This window comes from Lissotriton helveticus, chromosome 11, assembly GCF_964261635.1.
Source record: "Lissotriton helveticus chromosome 11, aLisHel1.1, whole genome shotgun sequence".
NCBI classification, from domain to species: domain Eukaryota; kingdom Metazoa; phylum Chordata; class Amphibia; order Caudata; family Salamandridae; genus Lissotriton; species Lissotriton helveticus.
In genome coordinates, this window is record NC_136072.1 from 773,554,486 (window position 1) to 773,575,582 (window position 21,097).

Consider the following 21,097-nt stretch of genomic DNA (forward strand, 5'->3'; position numbering starts at 1 on the left):
CCCTAAAGTACAAGGCTCTGGTAGTTTCTTGGGGTCCTTCCTTCATCTGCCGTAATTTCAGCCGATAGGTCTCATCATATACACTCAGTCTCTCCATAATGCATTGATTAATGTACCCATAGGAAACTCCTCCTTGAACTGTGGCGGCTTGATAGGCAGGCTGTAAGTCCCCGGATAAGAGAGGTCCTAAATACTGTCCCCATTTATTGGCAGGCCAGGATGTTGCAGTTGCCATTCTCTCAAAATTATTAAAAAAAATAATCTGGGTCTTCCCCAGTCACATATCATTGTAACACAACAGAGGGAGGGTGGTAGGTTCTCTTTGGTGTCCAAGAGCCTCCGTGATTTTATCCATAGCTGCTCCATGGGTCTGCTTCTGTCCCATAATTGCTTGTCGGAGTTTTCCACAATCTTCTTCAACCACTGTTAGGAAGCATTCCATGACTTTTCCCAGATGCTCCTGATTTTCCACCATTCTTGCTAGGGCTGTCTCCATGGTGCCTTTTAATTCCACTTCTGACACCACTTGTGGGAGGGCAGGTTTGATACACAGGCAAGGAGACTGTATGTATTTGCCAAAAGACCGAGTTTTATTGTCAGAAGTAACAAGATTTGGTGACACGACAGGGGATTCTTTCGTTTCCTCTTCAGATGTAATCCTGGTCGAGCTGGAGTGGGCAGTAGAGGGCGATGGTTCCGGCTTCTCTTCTTTTAGATCAAGGTTTTCACCCCGGAGGCTCATAAGGGAGGGAAAAGAAGGGAGCCATCAGAAATGTGCTTTCCAGTTACTTCTGTGTTTGTAAACCTGTCACCACACCTCAAAGTGCACAAGAAGAATCACCATGGTGTAGTTGTAGGGGAGATAGAGTCTTGTTATTAGTGCCTAGGGTGCCTATTCGTGTGTTCATTGGGGGAAAAAGGTAACTTAAACACTGCTTGATTTATGAAGTCCTGCCCCACAGTATAGGAGTCAATTGCGAGGTTTAAGCATTATGAAACGATAAAAGAAACAATAGGCCACAGTAACAAAAATAGGTAGCTTTTAGATATTCACGCAGTATTGAGGGTTCCCGCCAACTTCTCACTTAGCTATCTCACCCGTATCTACAGGGTACGATAATCACACCACAATCCCTCTGGGCTCTGACCCGACACCCTTTCCGGTTCACTACCCTTGTCTCTCACACCACCCTCCTGTTTCCCGAAGACGCTGCCACTCACCGGCTCTGCCGCAACTCTCCTGAGTTGCGGCCGCTCTCCAGCATCCTCCAGCGGACTCCACCCTTCTTCACACTACCGCTCTCCTGATTCCTGGTGGACATCCTCCGCGGCATCTTCCGTCCAGGGCTCTCCTTCGGTTCTCTGCGGACAAGGTTCCTCTCCTTCCGTCTTCCCTCCTGACGCCGTCCCTGTTCCTTTCGCGGCACCGGTTTGAACCGCCTCCTTCGAACTCGCCTCCTTTCATTGGTCTTTCTGAAGCACTTCTTGGGTCATACCCACTCACTTCCGGGTTATCGTTGGCTCCGCGCTGTGGAGAAACAGAACAGTGGAATGGATTTCGCCGTGTCACTGGATCCTGTCGGTCCCGGCTGTAGAGAGGCCCATAATCGTAAAGGGAGGGGATTCGCCCATGTTGCCACACTGGTTAATCCTTCCTCACAGTCGGGTATGCTCAGACGTGAGTCTCATGCTCTCCATGCCACTGGAATCAAGCAATCCTGGCTGAAGAGGGGTGAAACCCTGAAACCGTTCCTAGGATGCTTGTTTCCAGTCCAGGGAGTGACCTGGCCTGGCAGTTCGGGCTGGACTGTTCCCATTGGGTGCAGGGTCAAGACTGACTTGCAAACGGCTGGGTCCAAACTGGAATGGCAAGGTGAGCAAACAAAATATGGATTTTGTCCCAGATCTCTGTACTGGGGTGAGTGTATGACATTGTTCTGCATTCTGTCCATCACATGCTGTATTTTTTTTAGATCCTTGGTTTGCTTCCTTACTGCCTGCCTACTATGTAATGCAATTTCCGTCTGTTCTTTTCACAGGATGTATGTAAAGCGCTCTGATACCTACGGGTTAAGCTAGCGCTATATAAAACTTTCAAAATAAAAATAAATAAAATAATATTTCTTTTTGCCCCATGTTGGCCAGCACACGATCACTGCAACCACTGACACAGGAGCGTCCATAGATATTATGTAGGTGGACACGTATCCGGCCATGCAGAGACCCCCAGCGCTAGCCAAAGCTAAGGTCAGAGTCTTTGCAAGCAGAGTAGCACAACCGTTGCTCCTGCTCAGGAGTTTCAGATCCAGTGTCTCGCATGGGGACATGTATTTTGACACCACCAATTATGTGGTGAGAGGAGGCTAGGGCGGACGCGCGCTAAGAAATAGTTAGAGCTGTGGCTGTGTTCAGCGTGTCCTTTTTTAATATTGCACTCTTCGTTTTTAAACAATTTTATAAATTGCTCTTTGCACGGTTTTGCTTACCTATCTCAGACACCCTCTTTTGGTTACCACACACTCTCCGGTCCACCGCAGGTTTTCCAGTTTGTTGTGGAGGGAGCGGCCGTCAGTTTCACTTCCGGGTTAGAGGTGGGGGGAGGCATAGTAAAAATGTCCATGCTTGTCGCTTCGCGCAGCGGAAGCGCGCAGCAGGCGCGGCGCGCCAAAGACAAGTCTGTCTGCGCCCGTCCGTGGCCGGATGGGGCCAGGGTCCATAACCCCTGCTACAACTTTTAATGGCCAGAGAACTTATTCTCAAAAATTACTTTATGTTCTTCTGCCCAAAGCCGGGTCCTAACTGCATGCCTCTCACTCCTGGTAAATCTACTTCTTCTGTCTCTGCTGTGGTTTCTTTTTACCACATTACCCTGCAGGGAATCCACCCCCAGCAAACATAAAATGACCCTCCTTTCTGCTAATAAGGAAGCAGATCCTCGAACTGAATTTGCTTTTTTCAGTATTAACTGTAGGTCACTCTCCACGCATAAGGAAGACATTCATGACCTCTTACTGAATTCACAACCAGATGCCATTTTCCTCACTTAGACTTGGCTAAATGGGAGTTCGGGCCTAACATTGCAATTGCTCTACCACCGAACTACAGGATCCTTAGGAAGGATCATGTGGACAAAATCAGAGGGGGTATAGTAATAATTTTTTTAATTGCGTGCACCTGCAAAAGGGAGGACTTATCCTTTAGGGGCTGTGAAGCCAGTCTTTTTAAACTTTCAGTCTCTCCTAATTTCAAACTTTCGGGGGTCTTGATCTATCGCCCGCCGGGACCGGCTGGGGTATGGGCAGCTGCACTCCTGGATCTTATCGCCCCTTTACTGTTGGAAGCCACTAATTTGACTATTTTAGGTGATTTTAACATACATTTTAATGAAGCCACCTGTACTATTAGCTCCACTCTTATTTCTGATCTGGTTGCAATGAATGTCTCTCTATGCAACTCAGGCCTCACCCATAAGGCAGGGCATCTATTAGACCCCATTTTCTCTAACTTAGCCAATATCTCATGCCAGACAGCCTTCCCTATTCTATGGTCTGACCACTTTCTGGTCGGCTTTAAGGAGAAACAGGGAATGTGGCGTGATGACCCCACTATCCCCTCCATCAAATTGAGGTTCAGAAATTGGAAAAAGCTAGATGTTGATTGTTTTAATCTTCATCTTATAAACATCATGCCTGTTATCACCACAACCCATTTAGATGATGCTGACACTATTCAAAACTGGTTGACCTCGTCTACTGATGTATGCCTTCCTCGGTCTAATAAAAAGTTGAACCACCATCGCCCTCCTGCCCCCAGGTTTTCTGAAAAACTAAAGGCAGAAAAAACGAAATGTAAAACCTTGGCAAGACGTTGGAGAAAAGACTATGCGCCGGCAGCAAAACTCACGTATAAACTAGCTTTAAAAAACTATCAAGCCCTGTGTAACGCTGCTCAGGCTGAGCACGCAAATAACACTATTTTAATGTCACATAATGGCCCTAAAGTTTTGTTTAAAGTGGTGAAAGAACTGTCAGACACAACTTGCCAACCGAGCCACCGGGGCTAGATGAGGCGCAATGCAAAGATCTAGCTAAGTTTTTTTATTGACAAAATCGATAACATGTATGCAGAATTTAATAACACTACAACAAACGTGGAGTTCCTACCCAAGACCTTTGCTTCACAAATCTGATTGTGCCATCTTGACCCTGTCACAGGACACCAATGATAGATTAGGCAACTCGCTCGATAACTGGATACCTTTCAACGTCTCTTCTTTTTGTCGTATTTTAACTAGCATCAAATCTGGTTCTCCTAAGGATCCCCTCCCCATCTCCATTTTGCAAAAACTGGATTTACCAATACTTAATATCAATATGGACCTCCTCAATGCATCACTATGCAAAGCTACGGTTCCAGCAGCTTGGAAACAATCCATGGTCCTTCCCTTACTAAAAAAAGTTAAAACTGATCCAGAAGTTCTATCTAACTTTTGCCCAATCTCACTACTTCCAGCTTTCTCCAAAATTCTGGAAAAACACATCAACCTTCAGTTGACGCAGTTTGTTGACTCCCAGAACATTCTACACCCTTCTCAATCGGGATTTAGAGCTGGCTTCTCTACTGAATCCAAGCTCTTGGGAGTCACTGACGCTATTCGCGAATGTGTTGATAAGGGAGATACTGTGGCACTCATTTTACTGGACTTGAGTGCTGCGTTCGACACTGTATCCCACACGACACTTTTACAAGTCTTACATTCTAGGGGCATTGTCGGATCAGCACTCAAGTCGTTGTCTAGCTTTTTGTCTAGCAGGACCTTCCAGGTCTTTTCCCCAACTGCAAGCTCTCAGACCCATGCTTCCCCGTATGGAGTACCTCAGGGCTCTATACTCAGACCATGACTTTTCTACATCTATGTTAGTCCCCTGGCTACTATAGCAGAGGAGGCTGGACTGACCATATATTCACATGCGCATGACACCCAGCTTATTTTCTCCTGGTCTTCCAATGAGACTTTGAAAGTGTCCTCTTTCCAGGTTGGCTGCAAAAGATAGCTGGCTGGATGCACACAAATAGGTTGAAACTTAATGGAGGGAAAACGGAACTCCTTATTTTCAGTGGAAATAAAACTCTTTGGGGTCCCCAGCATTGGCAACCTCAGATGGGTGATCTCCCCATCCCCTCACAATCTGTTCGTAACCTCGGTATAATCATTGATGACAAGCTGTCTAAGAAACAGCAAGTGGCTAGGGGCGCCCCAACCTGTTTTACAATTTTAAAATGGCTCAAAAAAATTCTCTGGATGCTTCCACCTTCCACGCAAAAAAACTTTATCCAGGCTTTGATTGTGTCCAGACTGGACTACTGCAATGTCTTGTATCTGGGCGCAAGAAAGGAGGCGATTCGGAAGCTGCAATTGGTCCAGAATTCTGCAGCCAGACTTTTATGTCAGCTACCTAGAATGGCCTCTATTACAGGTCCACTCTGTGACCTTCACAGGCTTAAGATGGAAAATCGCTCCAAATTCAAAGCCCATTGCTATATGCATAAGATCAAAATGAGTTCAGCACCACATTATATTGGTGCCTTGGTACACCCTTACCTCCCCTCACGTCTCCTGCGATCCTCTAATCAGTTAACATTTCAAGTTCCCAGGATCAAACGAGCAAGTATGGGCGGACGGTCCTTTGCCTACTTTGCTCCTGCTCTATGGAACTCACTCCCATTTCAATTACGTCATGAAACTACCTACATTAAATTTAGTAAAGACTTAAAAATGTGGCTACTTAACCACTGGAGTTTTGCCCTCTTCTTTCTAGTGTGGGTCCGTAGGCGCCGGGAAACCTCCGGGTAGCTGTGCGCCATATACATTTAAATAATAATAATAGGGCATGCTCGTCAGTTGCAACACAGCCAAACCCCTGGGCTTGGTCAAGTTCGAAGTACAAGCAGAGGAACTCTTTTACATCCTTGCCGAATTTATAGACATGTTCAATGGCATCAACTGTTTGATGGACAAAGTCATGTTGTTGCACATCGACAAATCGATGCAGCCAGTAGCCTTGCGACATCCCGCATCACGTTTCATCTGAAAACCAAAGTAGAGGGTGAACTTCACAAGTGTGCTGGAATCATAAAAAAGGTCACAGGTCCCACACCATGGGTGTCGCCCATCGTGGTGGTGAAGAAATAAAAGCAGCCTGGAGAGGGCCGCATCTTCGTGTATATGCAGCTTCTGAACATCATAATTAGACAAGAACGCCACATAAACCCTACCATTGATGACCTTACTGGAGAGCTCAATGGAGCCCAGTTGTTCTCCAAAGTAGACTTGTGGTCAGGGTATCACCAACTGCCCAGACTCAAGGTATCAGTGTTTAATAGTACAATGATTTAAGCAATATATGCGCGCAATCGCGATAAATATGAGAAGGACCAAATAATATTGGAGGGCAAAATAAACCTCCTACACAGATTAGTCATTCAATGTTTTTATACGTACACAGTAAATATTATAAACACTTTCTTAAATTCAAAAAGCGCAACATTTTGAGCATTGTGTCCCCATGTGAAAAAATGGAGCCAAAAATGTTTGTGACTATATACAGTGAACAATTCTCAAAAGGGTTTCCATAAATTGCAAGAAGCGACCATTCAATTATACAATAGCAACAGCCTCGGTAAACAATGACACTTGCTGTATAATGGTCCGTTCTGTGAGTTTGTCCCTCCTGCGTTTCGACCCTCCTGCGAATGTGGGGTCTCCTCAGGTCTAACAATGTAGGGACATCTAAAAAAATTATAAGGGAAGCATTAGGCCTATGTACCGGCACATTTGCGAGAAACTATATTGAAGGACTAATTCGAAGGATTACCCCTAGCTCGGGGCTTCTGAGACTGACAGACTCAACACCGTGACGAGAGTGGTGAGTGTAGACCCAGTTGCCCCACAATCTCCTACACATTAGGTTAATGGTTGGGGTTCAGTGGTTCACCTGACAGGCCGGGCAGTGTTCCTCATGGGGGCTTAGTCCTGGCTACTCAATGTCATTACATCATGGCGTCGCGAGGTGGAGCTAAGCTGAAGAGGCACCGGCACGACTTTTCTTATCTGCATAGCTCATGCATCTTCCCAGGTGCAGACACGGAAAGAAAATCCTCTCTGCTTTCTATGAAGTTGCCTCTGACTCTCAACCATGTGAATCAAGAAAAGTAAACACACTTTTTCTCTACTTCTGCGGTGGACTGTAATGAAGAAAGCAGTGAGGCAGCTCTGCTTTTATTTCAGCAGCAGCACCTGGAGAGAAATAAGGGATGCACATGAAAGAAAAAAAACCTGTGCTCTCCCCACCACCACACCGTTTGTAGCCAAGGAGAGAGATACAGATGACCTTATTGCCTGTACAACGTAGTAGAAAATAAACGCAGTTAAATTACCTTTCTCTCCCTATGGGCCAATGTCTGCGGTTCAGGCACGTAATTGCGGTGGCGTGCAATAAACAGACGTTATTGTATGTTAAAACAAAAATAATTAGGAGGTAAGGAACAGTATAAAAGTAAGTGTCAGTTGACCAAACGCTTACTTTTGCAGCAAGTCTTTCAAGTTGCAAGCTGTTTTGGAGTTAAGAGTTGTTTTTCTTGATAAGAGATGCTAAATCATAACGGAAACAGTGGAAGGGTTGGCTACTAAAACACAGGCATCAAGATGGGACATCAGTTTGTGACCTGGAAGGCTGACAGATATTGTTTAAGAAAATAAATTATGCATGTCATTCAGAATTGTCAGCATTAGGGGCACATCCTATCTGCTGCCGCAAAGACCAGAGTCAGTACAGGCGATCGCCATGATCCAAGGTGGTAGTAAATGTCTCATACACTGAACACACAAGCACATTCAACTATTGGAAAACAATGTGTCTTGGGAAATGGGTGACATCTTGCCAGTCCACTGCATCATCAAAGCTTTTGGTATGATGTATGGCCCCTCAAAGTAGAGAAAACCGGCAAAGCTCAAGAAGATTTTTCTTTGCAATCCTTCACTTTGTCATTTATTTCATATACATTGTTTTAACGGATTGTTAAAAAATAACTGTTCCTGGAGAATTCACACTGTAAATACAATTATTTCAGGGTATATTAAAAAGGCTTCAGTCTGTTTTGAGAAACATAACTGAGAGTGATATTTTAGGTGCGTTCATGCAGCTTTAGAGTAGGTACTGTATATTCATTATTTCTGATTAAACGTTTTGAAATATTTTTTTTAGATCCACCATTTTTAAGTGGAACTTTGTGTGCACAAGAGTGCTTGCAAGTCAGTCTATGCCTGCGTGTGCACGCTTGTAAGTCAATCTTTGTCTGTGTGTGCAGTGAGTGTGAGTATGAGGCATCTGACTGTATCACGACTTTCTGCAGCCCTGGCGACTGCAGTTTCTAAGCAAATATTTTAGACCCGGGCCCGGCACTTAATGTTTTTAAAATTAAGCACGCACTGAAGGGAAAATGTTATTGCTCAGATAATTCAATTTCTCGATTTGTAATGCAGTACCTACCAATTCTGTCAACAGTTGTTGCCAGTAGGACCCCCAACAAGTGTTTAGCGAGAATGCCTTTCTGCATCAGGGTCAAACTACCGGTGTCTCATTCATTATGATAGTTACTGCAAGTAAACGTGTTGGCAGCACACTGGCAAAGCGAAATAATTGGAGTAAACTTGTGACATAAATCGATAATTATTCTAATTACTGGAGCACTAACATTTGTATTATATTACTATAGTGAAACTACTGGACCTTAATTCATTTTCAATCCAACACATGCCCAGTTTAGATATTTGCCACAAGAAAAGGCCTTGAAGTCTTAAAAATTATACCCATCTTTTTTGTTTGAAATTGTTTCGCCGGGTCTTTCTGGACTCAGCCCCCATAATATCCAAGCAGTATGACTCGGGGTAGATCACTGCAATTGTCTGACCAAAAATTGAATAGACTAGAACCCATTTACCATGTTCTGTTTTTAGCATTTTTGTCATTATGAATCATGCAAAAGGTTGACACTAACTGTTGCTGTGCTCCTCTGGAAGATAAAAGTTGACATATCCAACCTACATCTATCAACGAGCAACTTTAGCAGTACTTCAGGTAAACCTTTAATTTGTCCATACCGGACACAAAGTCAGTAAAAGACCAAAATGTTAACATATTTTGAAGCAGTTTTAAAAATCCTTATCTGCCGGATCCCAAAAGCCCCAACACCTTGCAACACCCTTCCAATTGACAAACAATTATTGAGCCGCACTGTTTATTTTCAGATACCAAAAATGCTTTCAACCACCAGCACAGACAAAACAATCTCAATAAGGTGACTCCAATGTGAGGGTTTGTGGGTGTCAGGTCAATGTCTAAACGAGTCATTCAAGAAACACCTGTGGTTGACTTCCACATGTTCGGCTTAAGAGAAAAGGAAAATACATTTAGATAAAGTTATTATGTACAATACATGAACAAAAAGGATGGCGGCCATACATTTGAAGCTTTCCTTTATGTACAACAATTTAAAGTCATTGAAAAGCATGACTGAGAGTATTAAGGATCCCATGTTTTATAAACCATCAGGAACACCTTAATAAATCAGATCCATATCTTGTCATCTGAAGTATGCTAGGCTGAGTCAGTCCCACCTAGATTGAAAGTGTGGCCTTTGGGTCACACATCTATCTCTACTGCGTTTGCAGATATCCACCATGCTACCATATGGCTCATCAGCTTAGAAAGTTATTTGCAGCAGTGCACATTTTCCTGCTGTGCTCTCAATGGCAAATTGAAGCATCAGGTGCAGTGACTATGATGTAGTTCTTGTTTAATTTTATGAGCGGAACATGCATGATCAAAGTTTCATGCAAGACTCATTTTAGAGACGTATCCTCCTCGTCTCAAAATTGTATTCACACCAACCGCACACTTACCGTCTGTAAACATAATTGACAATACAGACTGATAGAAGGAAAAGTTACTTCCCTGCAACAAGGGTGTTTACCACTTGAACCTATTCTAAATTCACATGGTTTCTATTTTTCCATCGTTTAGATGTTGGAATCAAAAAACATCTTGAGTAAGTTTTTGGGTGCATCTACTATTAGTGTAGAGGTTTCACGATTTGGTCAACTGTAAGTCCACTATGCCCACAAAAAACATCTTCATATTCTAATTCCCCTGATGGGCTATTGCAAGAGACATGTGAAATATGTGATTGAATAGCTTTGATTAAATAAAAACCAGTGTGTCTAGTGCTCTTCTTCATCATGGGGGCTGGAGCGTTTCTGGTGAATCTCATAGCCTACGACTATCAAACTACTGCTACAGGTATATAAAGGTTTTCTTTTCCAGCATGAACCCATTTTAGATTCCCATGGTATTTATGGATTACAATGCAGTGTTGCACCTAGGGAAGGTGGAAAGAAGAGTGCTCAGTAGTACAACTACCATTTGAAATGACTTGCCTCACCGTGGCTTTGTGCAGTTCTTCAATATCCACCCGCTTGAGTTAGCCGGCCAGTTAGCTACGTTGCTTTCACCTGATAGACAGATTTTCAACAATGGTATGTGACCCTGCTTTTTTCCTACGGCCATAACATCTAGGTTTATAATGTATGCTAATGAGCTAATAAATAACAAAACTGTATGGTTTTGTAAAAGTGTGCCAGGCTTCCCTAATGTCAGTGGCAAATGGGAAAGAGTTGGTGTGTCTTGCTAATGTGTTTAGTCTTGTCTATGTAATCTGTAAGAGCTTGTATAGCTTCTAAAGTAGGTATATCTTTTTCTGCCCCCAATCACAGTTAAGGGGAGGAAAAGTAATTGAATAATTGATTAACATGAAAGGTGAAGTTTCGTGTGCAATAACATTTGGATGCGTATTCAACAACATAACATTGCAATTTACTTGCAGAAATGTTTATCACATCATTAAATATTGAATTTTGCAAGGTGATGGCCACTAACAAATAACCTTTAACGTTACATTTTGAATAAAAGAGGTATACATCAGCTAAAAAAGCTGTTGCTTTGAGAGACCTAGAACTGAATCTAAATTGGCAATGGTTGCGGCGAGCCAGGGTGGCTAAAGGTGTTTAACACAGTTTAACAAGGCATGATTAGCAGGTATTCAAAAAGGAGACAGATGGTCTGTACTTTTCCCATGAGAAGATATTACTGATAAGCGAACTATGATGCATAAGCAAGTGTCTAATAAATATAGAAATATTGAAAGTCTTTTGCAAAGATGATGAAACTGGTTCCCACTTGATGTTGGTTGATGACACAAGTAAAATCGTTTTCATTTTGAAGCTCAGCATGTCCATGTTCTGATCTTCAAGCCTTCCTTATGAAACCCATGTATTTTTGTAGAAGATGCAAGTATCCATATTTTAAGATATCAGAAGCCATGTTCAAACATAGGACTCTTGCAGTTGTAATTGTAGGAACTTCTTGTGAAGTGCAGCCAGGATGTGTATTAGAGTTGCCAACCAGGGTCAACATGTCACAACAGTTGTATGAGTTTCAGGGCCATTTTAGCCAGTCAGCACTTATTTACCATCTGTGCTGTCCATGACTTTGAGGTATAATTGTGCGAAAAGTCCCAGGCTAACAACTGATTGAGAGTGCATGGCTAAGGGGCCTTGGCTGTGGGTACCTAGATGCATACATAGACATTTATTTTTTATTTGGTAGAGAAAGATTCTGCTGGAGAACATCCCTAGTGAGACAATATGTGATCCAGCACAAGTTTTTATTTATGCATGATGCCTCCTGTCTGCAACAATATTTGCCCAGGAAATGACAGTCAACCAGATCCACACATTTACGAGCTGCCTAAACCAAATTATTTGAGACATGTTTGACGGTGGCATGGAGCCAGTCTCTCCCGGTGTGCTCAGGTACAGCATTGCTTTGGTGTTGACAGTGAATATCTAAACACTCATACCCTACACAAGTCTCAAAGCCCCCAGTGCCAGCCGTATTGTCTGCAGCTCCATAACACTGTTATGATGCCAAGTGTCCTTTGGGAGACCACTGACCTCTGTTAAGTAAAACCAGTACCCAGTGTGAGCCCACAGCCTGTCAGGAAAGTGTCCATTTCAGTGCTCACAATGTTTTTTACTGAGTCTACGGTGGTGGGAGATGGGTGGGTAAGTAAGCGAGTTTAGCGCCTTGAGATCCTCATGGGCGAGTAGTGCGCTTTACAAATGATATGATTGATTGAGTTTATGTTAAATTCAAGGTTTCATGATATGTAACAAATAGATACAGTAATCTTCGGAAAAGGCTCCTCTGTCTGAGGTATGTCCTTACAACATAGACCACAAAGAGGTCATGTGCCATGGCAATCAAAACACAGGGAGAAGCAGGGATTGATTTTGTGTGTTATGTACATGCAACTATATGGTCTATAACTTACATTACGGATTGTTGATATGTTGATAATATTGATTGCTACGTAATATGTACCATTATACTGAGATTGTAATGGCTAATGTATTCTGTGCTGTACTGTGATGACACTCTTTAATAAAATAAAAATATGTTTAATAAAAAAAAAATGAACTTGAGCTGACACTGGGCACACATATTCCATGTTATCCCCCACTACAGACATTTTACCAAGTTATGTGAAGCAAACAATAAATTATACAAGCCCCACAGCAAGACCGTTGATCAGTGAGCCACAGTTGAAGTGTTTATGCAAAATATCTTAATTACCAACAGTTTCATAACTATCCACCCTGTTAGTAACTAAAATCTTCTGGCCTAGGAGAATTATGTTCTGAAATACTAACAGACTCTCTGTGGTTGGGGTAGCAATAATTTTCATAGTGTTGATGCCCCTCGACAAGGTCTCCTTTGTAATTAACTTCTGAAGATTGACTTTGAAGCCCTTTACATAGAACAGTTGTATGAACCGCTTTGTGCTGCCCGGGCATTGCTGAAAAGAGGTCCCCTTCCCCAGGCCACTCCTCTGTAAAGGAGTACATATGTATAATTTGCTATTATAGAGACATACCTACCTTCATTTACCCACAAAATCCCCAGATGCTTCAGATTTCACATGGTCGTACACTTTGCCTAATTTCACTCAGATTATTTTAAATCTATAAATTAACAATTAGCAGACTTTTTCCAAAAACAAGACATTGTGCAAACAAGTTAATTTCACCAGCTTACCGCTTTTAATAAAACGTTGACAACTCCACAACTCTCCTTAACATTTCCTCATTGGAAACCAAATCAGACAAGACCTATGACGACAGCCAGCGTGCTCGCAGTCCACTGGCGGAGCCGACCATACATGTCCGCAATGGTTTCCAAACTGCCAGTGGAGAGAGGGGGCCATAGTGCGAGGTTCTAGTGGGTCCCAGTCATCCAGACTTATAATCAGAGGTGGCTCGTACGTATTGATTATCTTCAATTCACCGTACAAATTGGATGGGCGTTCCAGTTAGAAATCATGTCCACAAAATGGCAGTCAAGACCGAGTGATGGTGCTGCAGCACCCAGAGTGTCTTTGCAGTATCGCTCCCAGCCATATCTAATGGAGTTCCAATTTCTCAGTTTTTAACAGTTGCTCAAATCTACAAGTTCATTATTTTAAGGCTTCTACAGTGTTCGTAAAATTCATTTCACAGACAACGTAACACAGCAGATGGTTTAAACTAGCACAGAGGGATCCACAAAATTGCCTTCCAATGAAGATGCAATTCCAAAGCCTAACCCTGGAGGGCCAATTTGGGATATCTCTCTGGTAAAAAAAAGGCACAATCGCAAGTAAAACGAACAGAAACTGAAACCAACACCCATGTAAGCGCATTCAGACATTCCACATTGCCACCTAATGATTGCGGCCATGTCATGAAATAGTTCCCTCTGAAACACAATGTTAATTGGTAAATGTCCCCTTCAATAGTGAAATGCTTACGCGGCTCTTGCTTGAGACAAAACATCTCAAAAAATAACTTTGCATGTGTGCAGAAAGCATATTATTATTTCTTCCACTGGCCCCAGCAATGAATTAAATAAAATCTCTGCTCTGTTTTCTTCCTTGAAAAACAGGTCGTCTCAAAACTGAGCAAGAAGTGGCCTTGCAAGCACAACTTAAGTCTATTTCTGAGTTATGTTATTCTTCCTCAAAATCACAGCAGAATGACCAGATAATGACCCACTAATTGTCCATTGTGTAAAAGCAATGCCAAACTCCCCAAGAACTCGTTGACAATATCCTATAAATAAATACCACCGTATCTTAAACGGTAGTTAAAAAGGATTTAAATTGAAAGAACAACTAGAAAGGGAGACAGTTTTGCATAATTTGAGCCGAGCCAATAAGAAGCACTAATAAGCGCTGCACACAAGAAAGGTTCTGTTCAAGGTTAATTTCCTCTTACAGTCGGTTGCTTTAGTTTTCACAAAACACATATAGTGCCCCTTTTTCTGGGATAGGAAGGAAAGCGGACTCTTGAAGATCTAAACTTGTAAGGGAGCCCGATGCAGAATCACGGAAATAGGGACTGACCAACACTGTTAAAGGGGTTTGGGATGAGCAATGTGATATTTTAACCACTAGTAGAAGGCTGGAATGTATCAGAATGCAAACTTTTATTTGAGGGCCCACAGTCTTATCCAGCGCAGGCCGCTTCTGGTTTTTTTTGTAAACAGGCATCTTTTAAATACCGGGAGACACCCACAAACCTCATCGCCTTTGGTAAAAGCTCACATCATGGACTTAATCACTTACCCTCTTCTTTAGGGATGCACAAGAAATCTCTAACAAAACTAATAAACAACTCAACCTAAAAAAAACCGAAAAAACCTTGATTTAACCCCACTTCTTAGAAGATACATGAAAGCATTAGAAAGCAGATCAAGCCGTCTGTACAGGCAAAGTAGGCTGTTTTTGCCATTATGTAAATAACACACTTTGTAAGCATAACACTGCATCCCATATAGTTTTTAACAATCATATCTCACTGATTATATGTATTTCCTACAAAGTAATACTGCAAAAAAGTTAGGGAAGGTGCTGTAGTTTACTACAACTGAGGGCTCATCAGGCCAGTTTCTTGAATACTGTAGCGACTCACTCCCTGCAACTCAGTATTACTTACACAGACAGTTAAATAAACAAGATTTCGGCCTTAAAATCACTAAAGATTCTAGTGGTAAAAAAAAGACAAAAACAATGTATTTGTTATAACTGTACTTTACAGACATAAGATGGTCAGTTCGTCTTTATACATTTTCTAGTTGTTTTCTCCTTGCTTTTAAAGCTGAGAAGTGATGTAGCAGCCAGAAGGCAGTGCTTGGCTCTGTAATGGTGCATGAGCAAAAAACTAGAGGTACAAGGTACTAGAATAGCAAACAAAATCCAGAAATTAGTGAAACCAGAGGGTGGCGGGGTTACGGGGAATAGTAGGTGCTGGTTTCACATTCTAAAAGGGTGCTAAAGTGCCAAATTCATTAGAAAATGAATAATAAAATTAATGATGATTGTGTGAACTGAATTTAATTCAGTTGTGTGAATTGGTTTGAAATAATCCAGTTTCTACCAAAGTACAGAGAATGACAGAGTTAAAAAAAAAAAGACAGACATCAGCCCATGTTCAGAGCACGTGTGACCAAGGAGGAATGATTTTCATGCCTCACGGGTTTCATGAAGTTCATGATATCAATAGGAGATTCTTCGCACTTTAAAGGATTTGTTGGGACGTCAAGATTTACGTAAAAGCTTTTGGTTCTTTTGGCTTGCTTCAAATCGCATTATTCTCACGTATGGAGTCAAAATGACAAACATGGCCTGTCTCAGAAGGTAAAGGTGGAGGAGCTGCAAGCTGCCAAAATTCGAGAATAGCTTGTGGCTTTTCAGCGCTATAAAGGAGTTAAAAAGTAATCGACTCCAAGCCAAACAAATAGTTGCACTATTACGTATTACTGACACAAACAGAACAGGTAGATTCAACAAGATTCAGTTTCAAAAACTTCAAAATCCGTATCAACGAGTCCTTGCTCAGGCCACCACTAAGGTTTTCGACCTTTCGCCATGAATTGGCATTTCTGAGAATCATGGCTACTCACAGCTTCAAAGTTATTCCCTTCAATGTCCTCTTCCTCATCATAGGTTTTGAGTGCAAGCTCATGTCTGAGTTTTCAGCTTTTGGGAGTATTAACAGTCACATTTGCATTAGAGTAATGGACTAATCCTGATGAGCACCTACCAGGCCACATTGGTATAGGTAGCCACAGACTAAATGATTGATCTTGGTGAATGACAACGAGGCAAGTATGGTGACGTGCATCTCCACTAGCAGGACAGGAAATGCCCTGCTGGATAGTGATATTCCAGAAAGTGGCCAAAGGGCACTTAACACAGTGTACTAACTAAAGGGAAATGCACAAAATCCCAAGACATTTTTAGGAGTGAATGTTCCGCTACATAAATAATACATCAGCATGTTAAAACAGCCTATAATGGAGCAATAGCAGCACTTAATAAAGCACTAACTGCAGATCTGGGTAAACCAGAGCATATCAGCATTTAGTCTCAGTAGGTTTACCTCTGCCTTTCAACCTTCTGATACAGAGAACACCAGGGCCAGTTACTCTCCTTCACCTCTTACAAAGCATTGTAAAGGAGCATCAGTGATAACTAGGCCTAATAGTATCACATGCTTCAATCCTAGGCACATGCAACACGCACCCATCGGTAGTCTCAGTCCTCAGGTACCTGTGCCAGAATTTCATTCTTGTAAGTAAGATATTCAAGGACCTGCTGTCCTTCCAAAGTAGACATAATGAGGACCTGTTTAGTGAAGAACAGGAACACCAATCATCAGCCTCTCAGCAATGGAGATGGCAACATCTCAGCATTTCAAGAGAGAAAACATAGACTGATGGCCCCCTCTCGTGACATGTGTAACTTAAATGTCAGGCTTTATTTAGTGGAAGGTTAAAGAATGTCAGCTATATGGATATAGCTTTAGAGATAAGCTATAGATACTATCGCTATGTCAGTCATTCGTCACTAAAAGGAAAGGCCATTTTAAGCACTGCACGCTCTAGATCTCTTTCCTAAGAAAGTTTACACATTTCCTAAACTCAATTCCCTTGGTCCTCAATTCATTAGTTGTGTCAGGGTGTCAAGGAAAAAAACTGTGATCTTTGAAATGAATTTAAAAATGTACCTTGCAAAGGAGAGCAATTACTGAAACCTATTGATACATGCGCAAGAAGTTGTTTATTTTGAGACAATGCCTGACTCTCCAGGTAAAGATAAATTTATAAAACTATTAATGGAAAATTTAATAAATAATTTGAAATATGTATATGAAACTATTTGCCTATTCTGCTAATGATTCTCAGATATACAGTCTAATAACCAGAGCACATCTAGAATCAACTCACTGAGCACAACATGAGAACCAGGGCAATTGTCTTCAAAGATCAAAATGCTACCTCAATGCCCAGTCTCCGAATTAGAAGAGACCAAATGCCCAAAGATGTAAGGAAAGCAAGGAGTTCTGTCTGTGAATATCACGCCCCATGGATTACCATGATGATATGAAAACTCAGGCACTCATTGACTTGTCCTCTTGCGAGGAATACACATTCATCTGCCGTGCTAGGGTCTTCCAAGATCTCCTGCAGCCATAGTGGGAAACATCTCATTAAGGGGCATGAAGAGGTGAAACCAGGGGAACCACACCTCCTAAAGATCCTTGGAACTGTGTCTGAAGAAATGGAGAAAAAAACTAGTTGTATGGCATCTTTTGTCCAAGGGCAGCCAGAGTGCACCAAAAGCCTCACACACCAATGTCGGCTCATGAATAAATACCCAGTGACCTTTCCAAGATGGGTACAAGTGCCTGCCACAGAGTCTCCCTATTGCTGTTACATATGCCAGTCTAGTTAATTCTCTAATACTGTGTCACCCACTGAAGGCTTAAAAAGCCAGGAACGCGTGTAACACGTCTCAAGGGAATATAAATATTAAAGCAGCTCCGACTGCAATAGGAGTGCACCTTTTCTATTGACTCCGGCCTGAATTCCTCAACAACATGCTCAGTATTTGTTCCTTAAAAGCCCGCACCTCTGGGCTGTTCAATACATTGTACACTGTAAGATAGTGTTCCCAATATTGCGGAATAACTTGCAAGCAGCAGTCATTGTTACCAAACGAACTGAATATTTATTTCGCATACTTTTATAGCGCAGACCTGTCACCCAGAGGGCATCCTGGCGCTTTGATCAGAGAACCCAGAATACACCAGAACAACGTTAAAATCGTCCTTGCATTAGTTGATGTGTCTGCTGCTACACAGATTGGTTAGCATTCTGGGAAAGTATCATCAATATGGGTGCCTGGTAGGGGATAGCGCATAAGTACTTTTCTTCAGAAATGAAAACATGGAAAAAGATTTTCAACGTAGGGTGTAACACAAGGTCAACAAAAAAGATAAACAGACAGAAGGACGAAACATCAATTGCCAGCGCACAATATCCCACCGAATGGGGAACATTTAATAATTCTGACAATGGCTAATTGACCTAAGCACCACAGCAAATATACAGTCCAAGAAAATTGGAAAATTGTATTGCCATAGTGAAAATATCATTTCTCAGGGGTGAAATGTCCAACTAACTAGGACAGAGAGCACAGCTCCACTCCCCCATTTACATGCAAGATTATTTTATGGGTTAGCCCTGCTGGTTTTGGAAGGGAAGGGGGCAGAAGCAAATGGGTCAACCCCAGGCAATTCCATAGTCCTGGAAGACAATGATGGGATAGATACAGAACCAGCAATCGCTGGTTTGTTGGAGTGAGAGATGACCTGGTAGGCTGCCACCGGCTGTGCTGAGAAGTTGTTACCCTCCTCAAGACTGTAATGACGGGAATACTTTGACAGGGACTGTGGCCGAAAAGGTTTCGTGACCACCGAACCAAGAATGATTTCTGGAGTGAGTTCAGGTCCTGCAATCCTATGATTTTGGATGCTGCTGGATTCTTTGTGATCACCTTTGACAGGAATGACATCTTGATTCTCAGGCACCCGTATGGAATGTAATTGATGGCTTGGCGGTTGGGCGAATACTGCTGCTGAATACTGAGCTATGTGACCCACAGATGGGGCTCCCACTCCTCGTTCTACACTGCGAAATAGAGGACTGACAACAGGCTGTGCCTCCAGCCCTGATCCTAGATAAGCAGCATGCTCATGTGTCTCTGCAGAAACACCTTGTGATGTAGGACTGGGAACAGATGTCTTTTCAAAGGACAGCTTCCTGGTAAACGGTGCCTGGAGGAACACATCCGCTTCCGCAGGCCTCCCAGGCGCAATGTTGCTCTTAGCAAAAAATGGAGCTTTGGTGAAGATGTCAGCGTCATCATCCATCACCCGGGAACCTCTGAAAGGTGCTGTGGAGAAGACATCTGGCTCCTTGAACTGATCCCCAGAAGCTTGATGAATTGTTGCAAATGGAGGCCTGGTGGGAGAGGCTTCTGGGTGAGGCCCTTGCAGCGAAAGGTGTGCAGTGTGGCCAGGTTCCTTGGGGAACCCTGCTTGCAACTTATTGGGTTCCTCCTCTTCCTCAGAGTCCATCAGCAGTGGCCTGGATCCACTGCAATCCAAGGCATCAGGATCCTGCTCTGCTCCTTCTCCATCACTGCTGTGGAATGAGCTGGACCTGGACGGACTCCCTCTTCTGGGGTACTCCTCAGTCATCTCCATTGCCTCTGAAACATCCTCCCGTAAAGGAAGTACATCTAAAGTTGCAGACCTTTGACGCCGCTCACCACCCATCATGCGATAGAGACTGGAATCCTTTTGATGACCTGAAAGTATCAAAATATAGATTATTACTCCTATTGCTCGTTAATGTACTCAGGAATGGGTACACTTTGAGCACAATACATTACACACATCAAGAGATTTCTTCAAAGACAAAAGCCGGTATTATTTTTTTAATCAGCAATCTTGTGCTTTTCAGAGGGAGGCCAACACTACATACGAAATTGGAGACATTGAGTCACTGCCTTACTCCTTTTTGTTGTATGTTTGCCTAGATTAATCAGCATGTAAAATTTAGTTGGACCTAGCTGGTCCTTCCCCACCTGAAGTATAAATCAAATTCACATAATTAATTTCGTTTTCATCTAGACCACTGGCCCCCCCAGTTCTATGGCAGTCACCTCTAAAATTATTCTAGCAACTTCTTAAAAAGTAATTACAACTTTTTCAATGCTTCACATAATTATTATTATTATTTTTTTTTACAGTGGAAGCACAAGGATGCTCACTAAAGTACATGCATAGGTGATAGACATTTGAAGTGAAGCAGCCAGTGGGCTAGATAACTGCACTCTTAATGATGATTAACAGTGCAAACTGTCACAGCCAATAGTTCTCCAGCACTAGATCTTTCATAGATGCACATGCTTGAATCCTTCCCTGGAATTGGGCTGGAAATTCCTGATATTATAACATAGCAGTCAAGAATATTAAGAAGTCCACAAGTGTTAAGTAGGCTGTTGACATCATTCATAACTGCCAATGACGCTACTACAGCTCAGGTTTCTAATGCATGTTGAGTCTGAGGAACTCCTCAGGCACAACTCTGTTAGATCTCTTTCCTTCATGGGGTTTCTATGAGGAAAATATTTTTTGCCTCAATTTAGCAACTGGGACCAGGCTCTACTTGGCTAAACCTTGTAGATAGTTGTGTCAACCAATTTCCTTTTGGCGAGTTGAAAGTTTTTGCCTCGCCATGACACACACACTCTCAAGAATACTAAGTCTCTGCAAGGCCTGCTGGCAGATGATCCACACATGAACACCTGCTGCCTTTATTCCAAGCATAAGGCACTGAACTGTGACATTTGCAAAACATTTCCATTTATGACCAGGTGTGACAGAAACTGGAGGTTGGCTATATGTGTTTATGAGCATCAAGAACTTGAAATCTGTTCCCCCTTTCCCAGGGGGTGATCCCTCTTCAAATGTTGAATTTGTGCAAACTACTCCCCGGCTTACTTCCACAAGGCGGGTGCAAAAACATCA

The 21,097-nt window shown here is 42.5% G+C and overlaps 1 protein-coding gene across 10 annotated transcripts in view; it reads right to left on the reverse strand.

The window, feature by feature from the left end:
* Positions 1-13,196: 13,196 nt before the first annotated feature.
* Positions 13,197-21,097, reverse strand: part of AAK1 (AP2 associated kinase 1) — a 376,820-nt gene continuing 368,919 nt past the window's right edge. For 9 of the 10 annotated variants that reach the window (XM_078666673.1, XM_078666674.1, XM_078666675.1 and 6 more), the window contains one exon: positions 13,197-19,872. In XM_078666673.1, coding sequence (XP_078522799.1) covers positions 18,731-19,872 — 1,142 coding nt within the window. In that variant the 3' untranslated portion in view covers positions 13,197-18,730. The remainder of the gene's footprint in view (positions 19,873-21,097) is intronic. The other variant, XR_013602491.1, reaches the window with a different exon arrangement.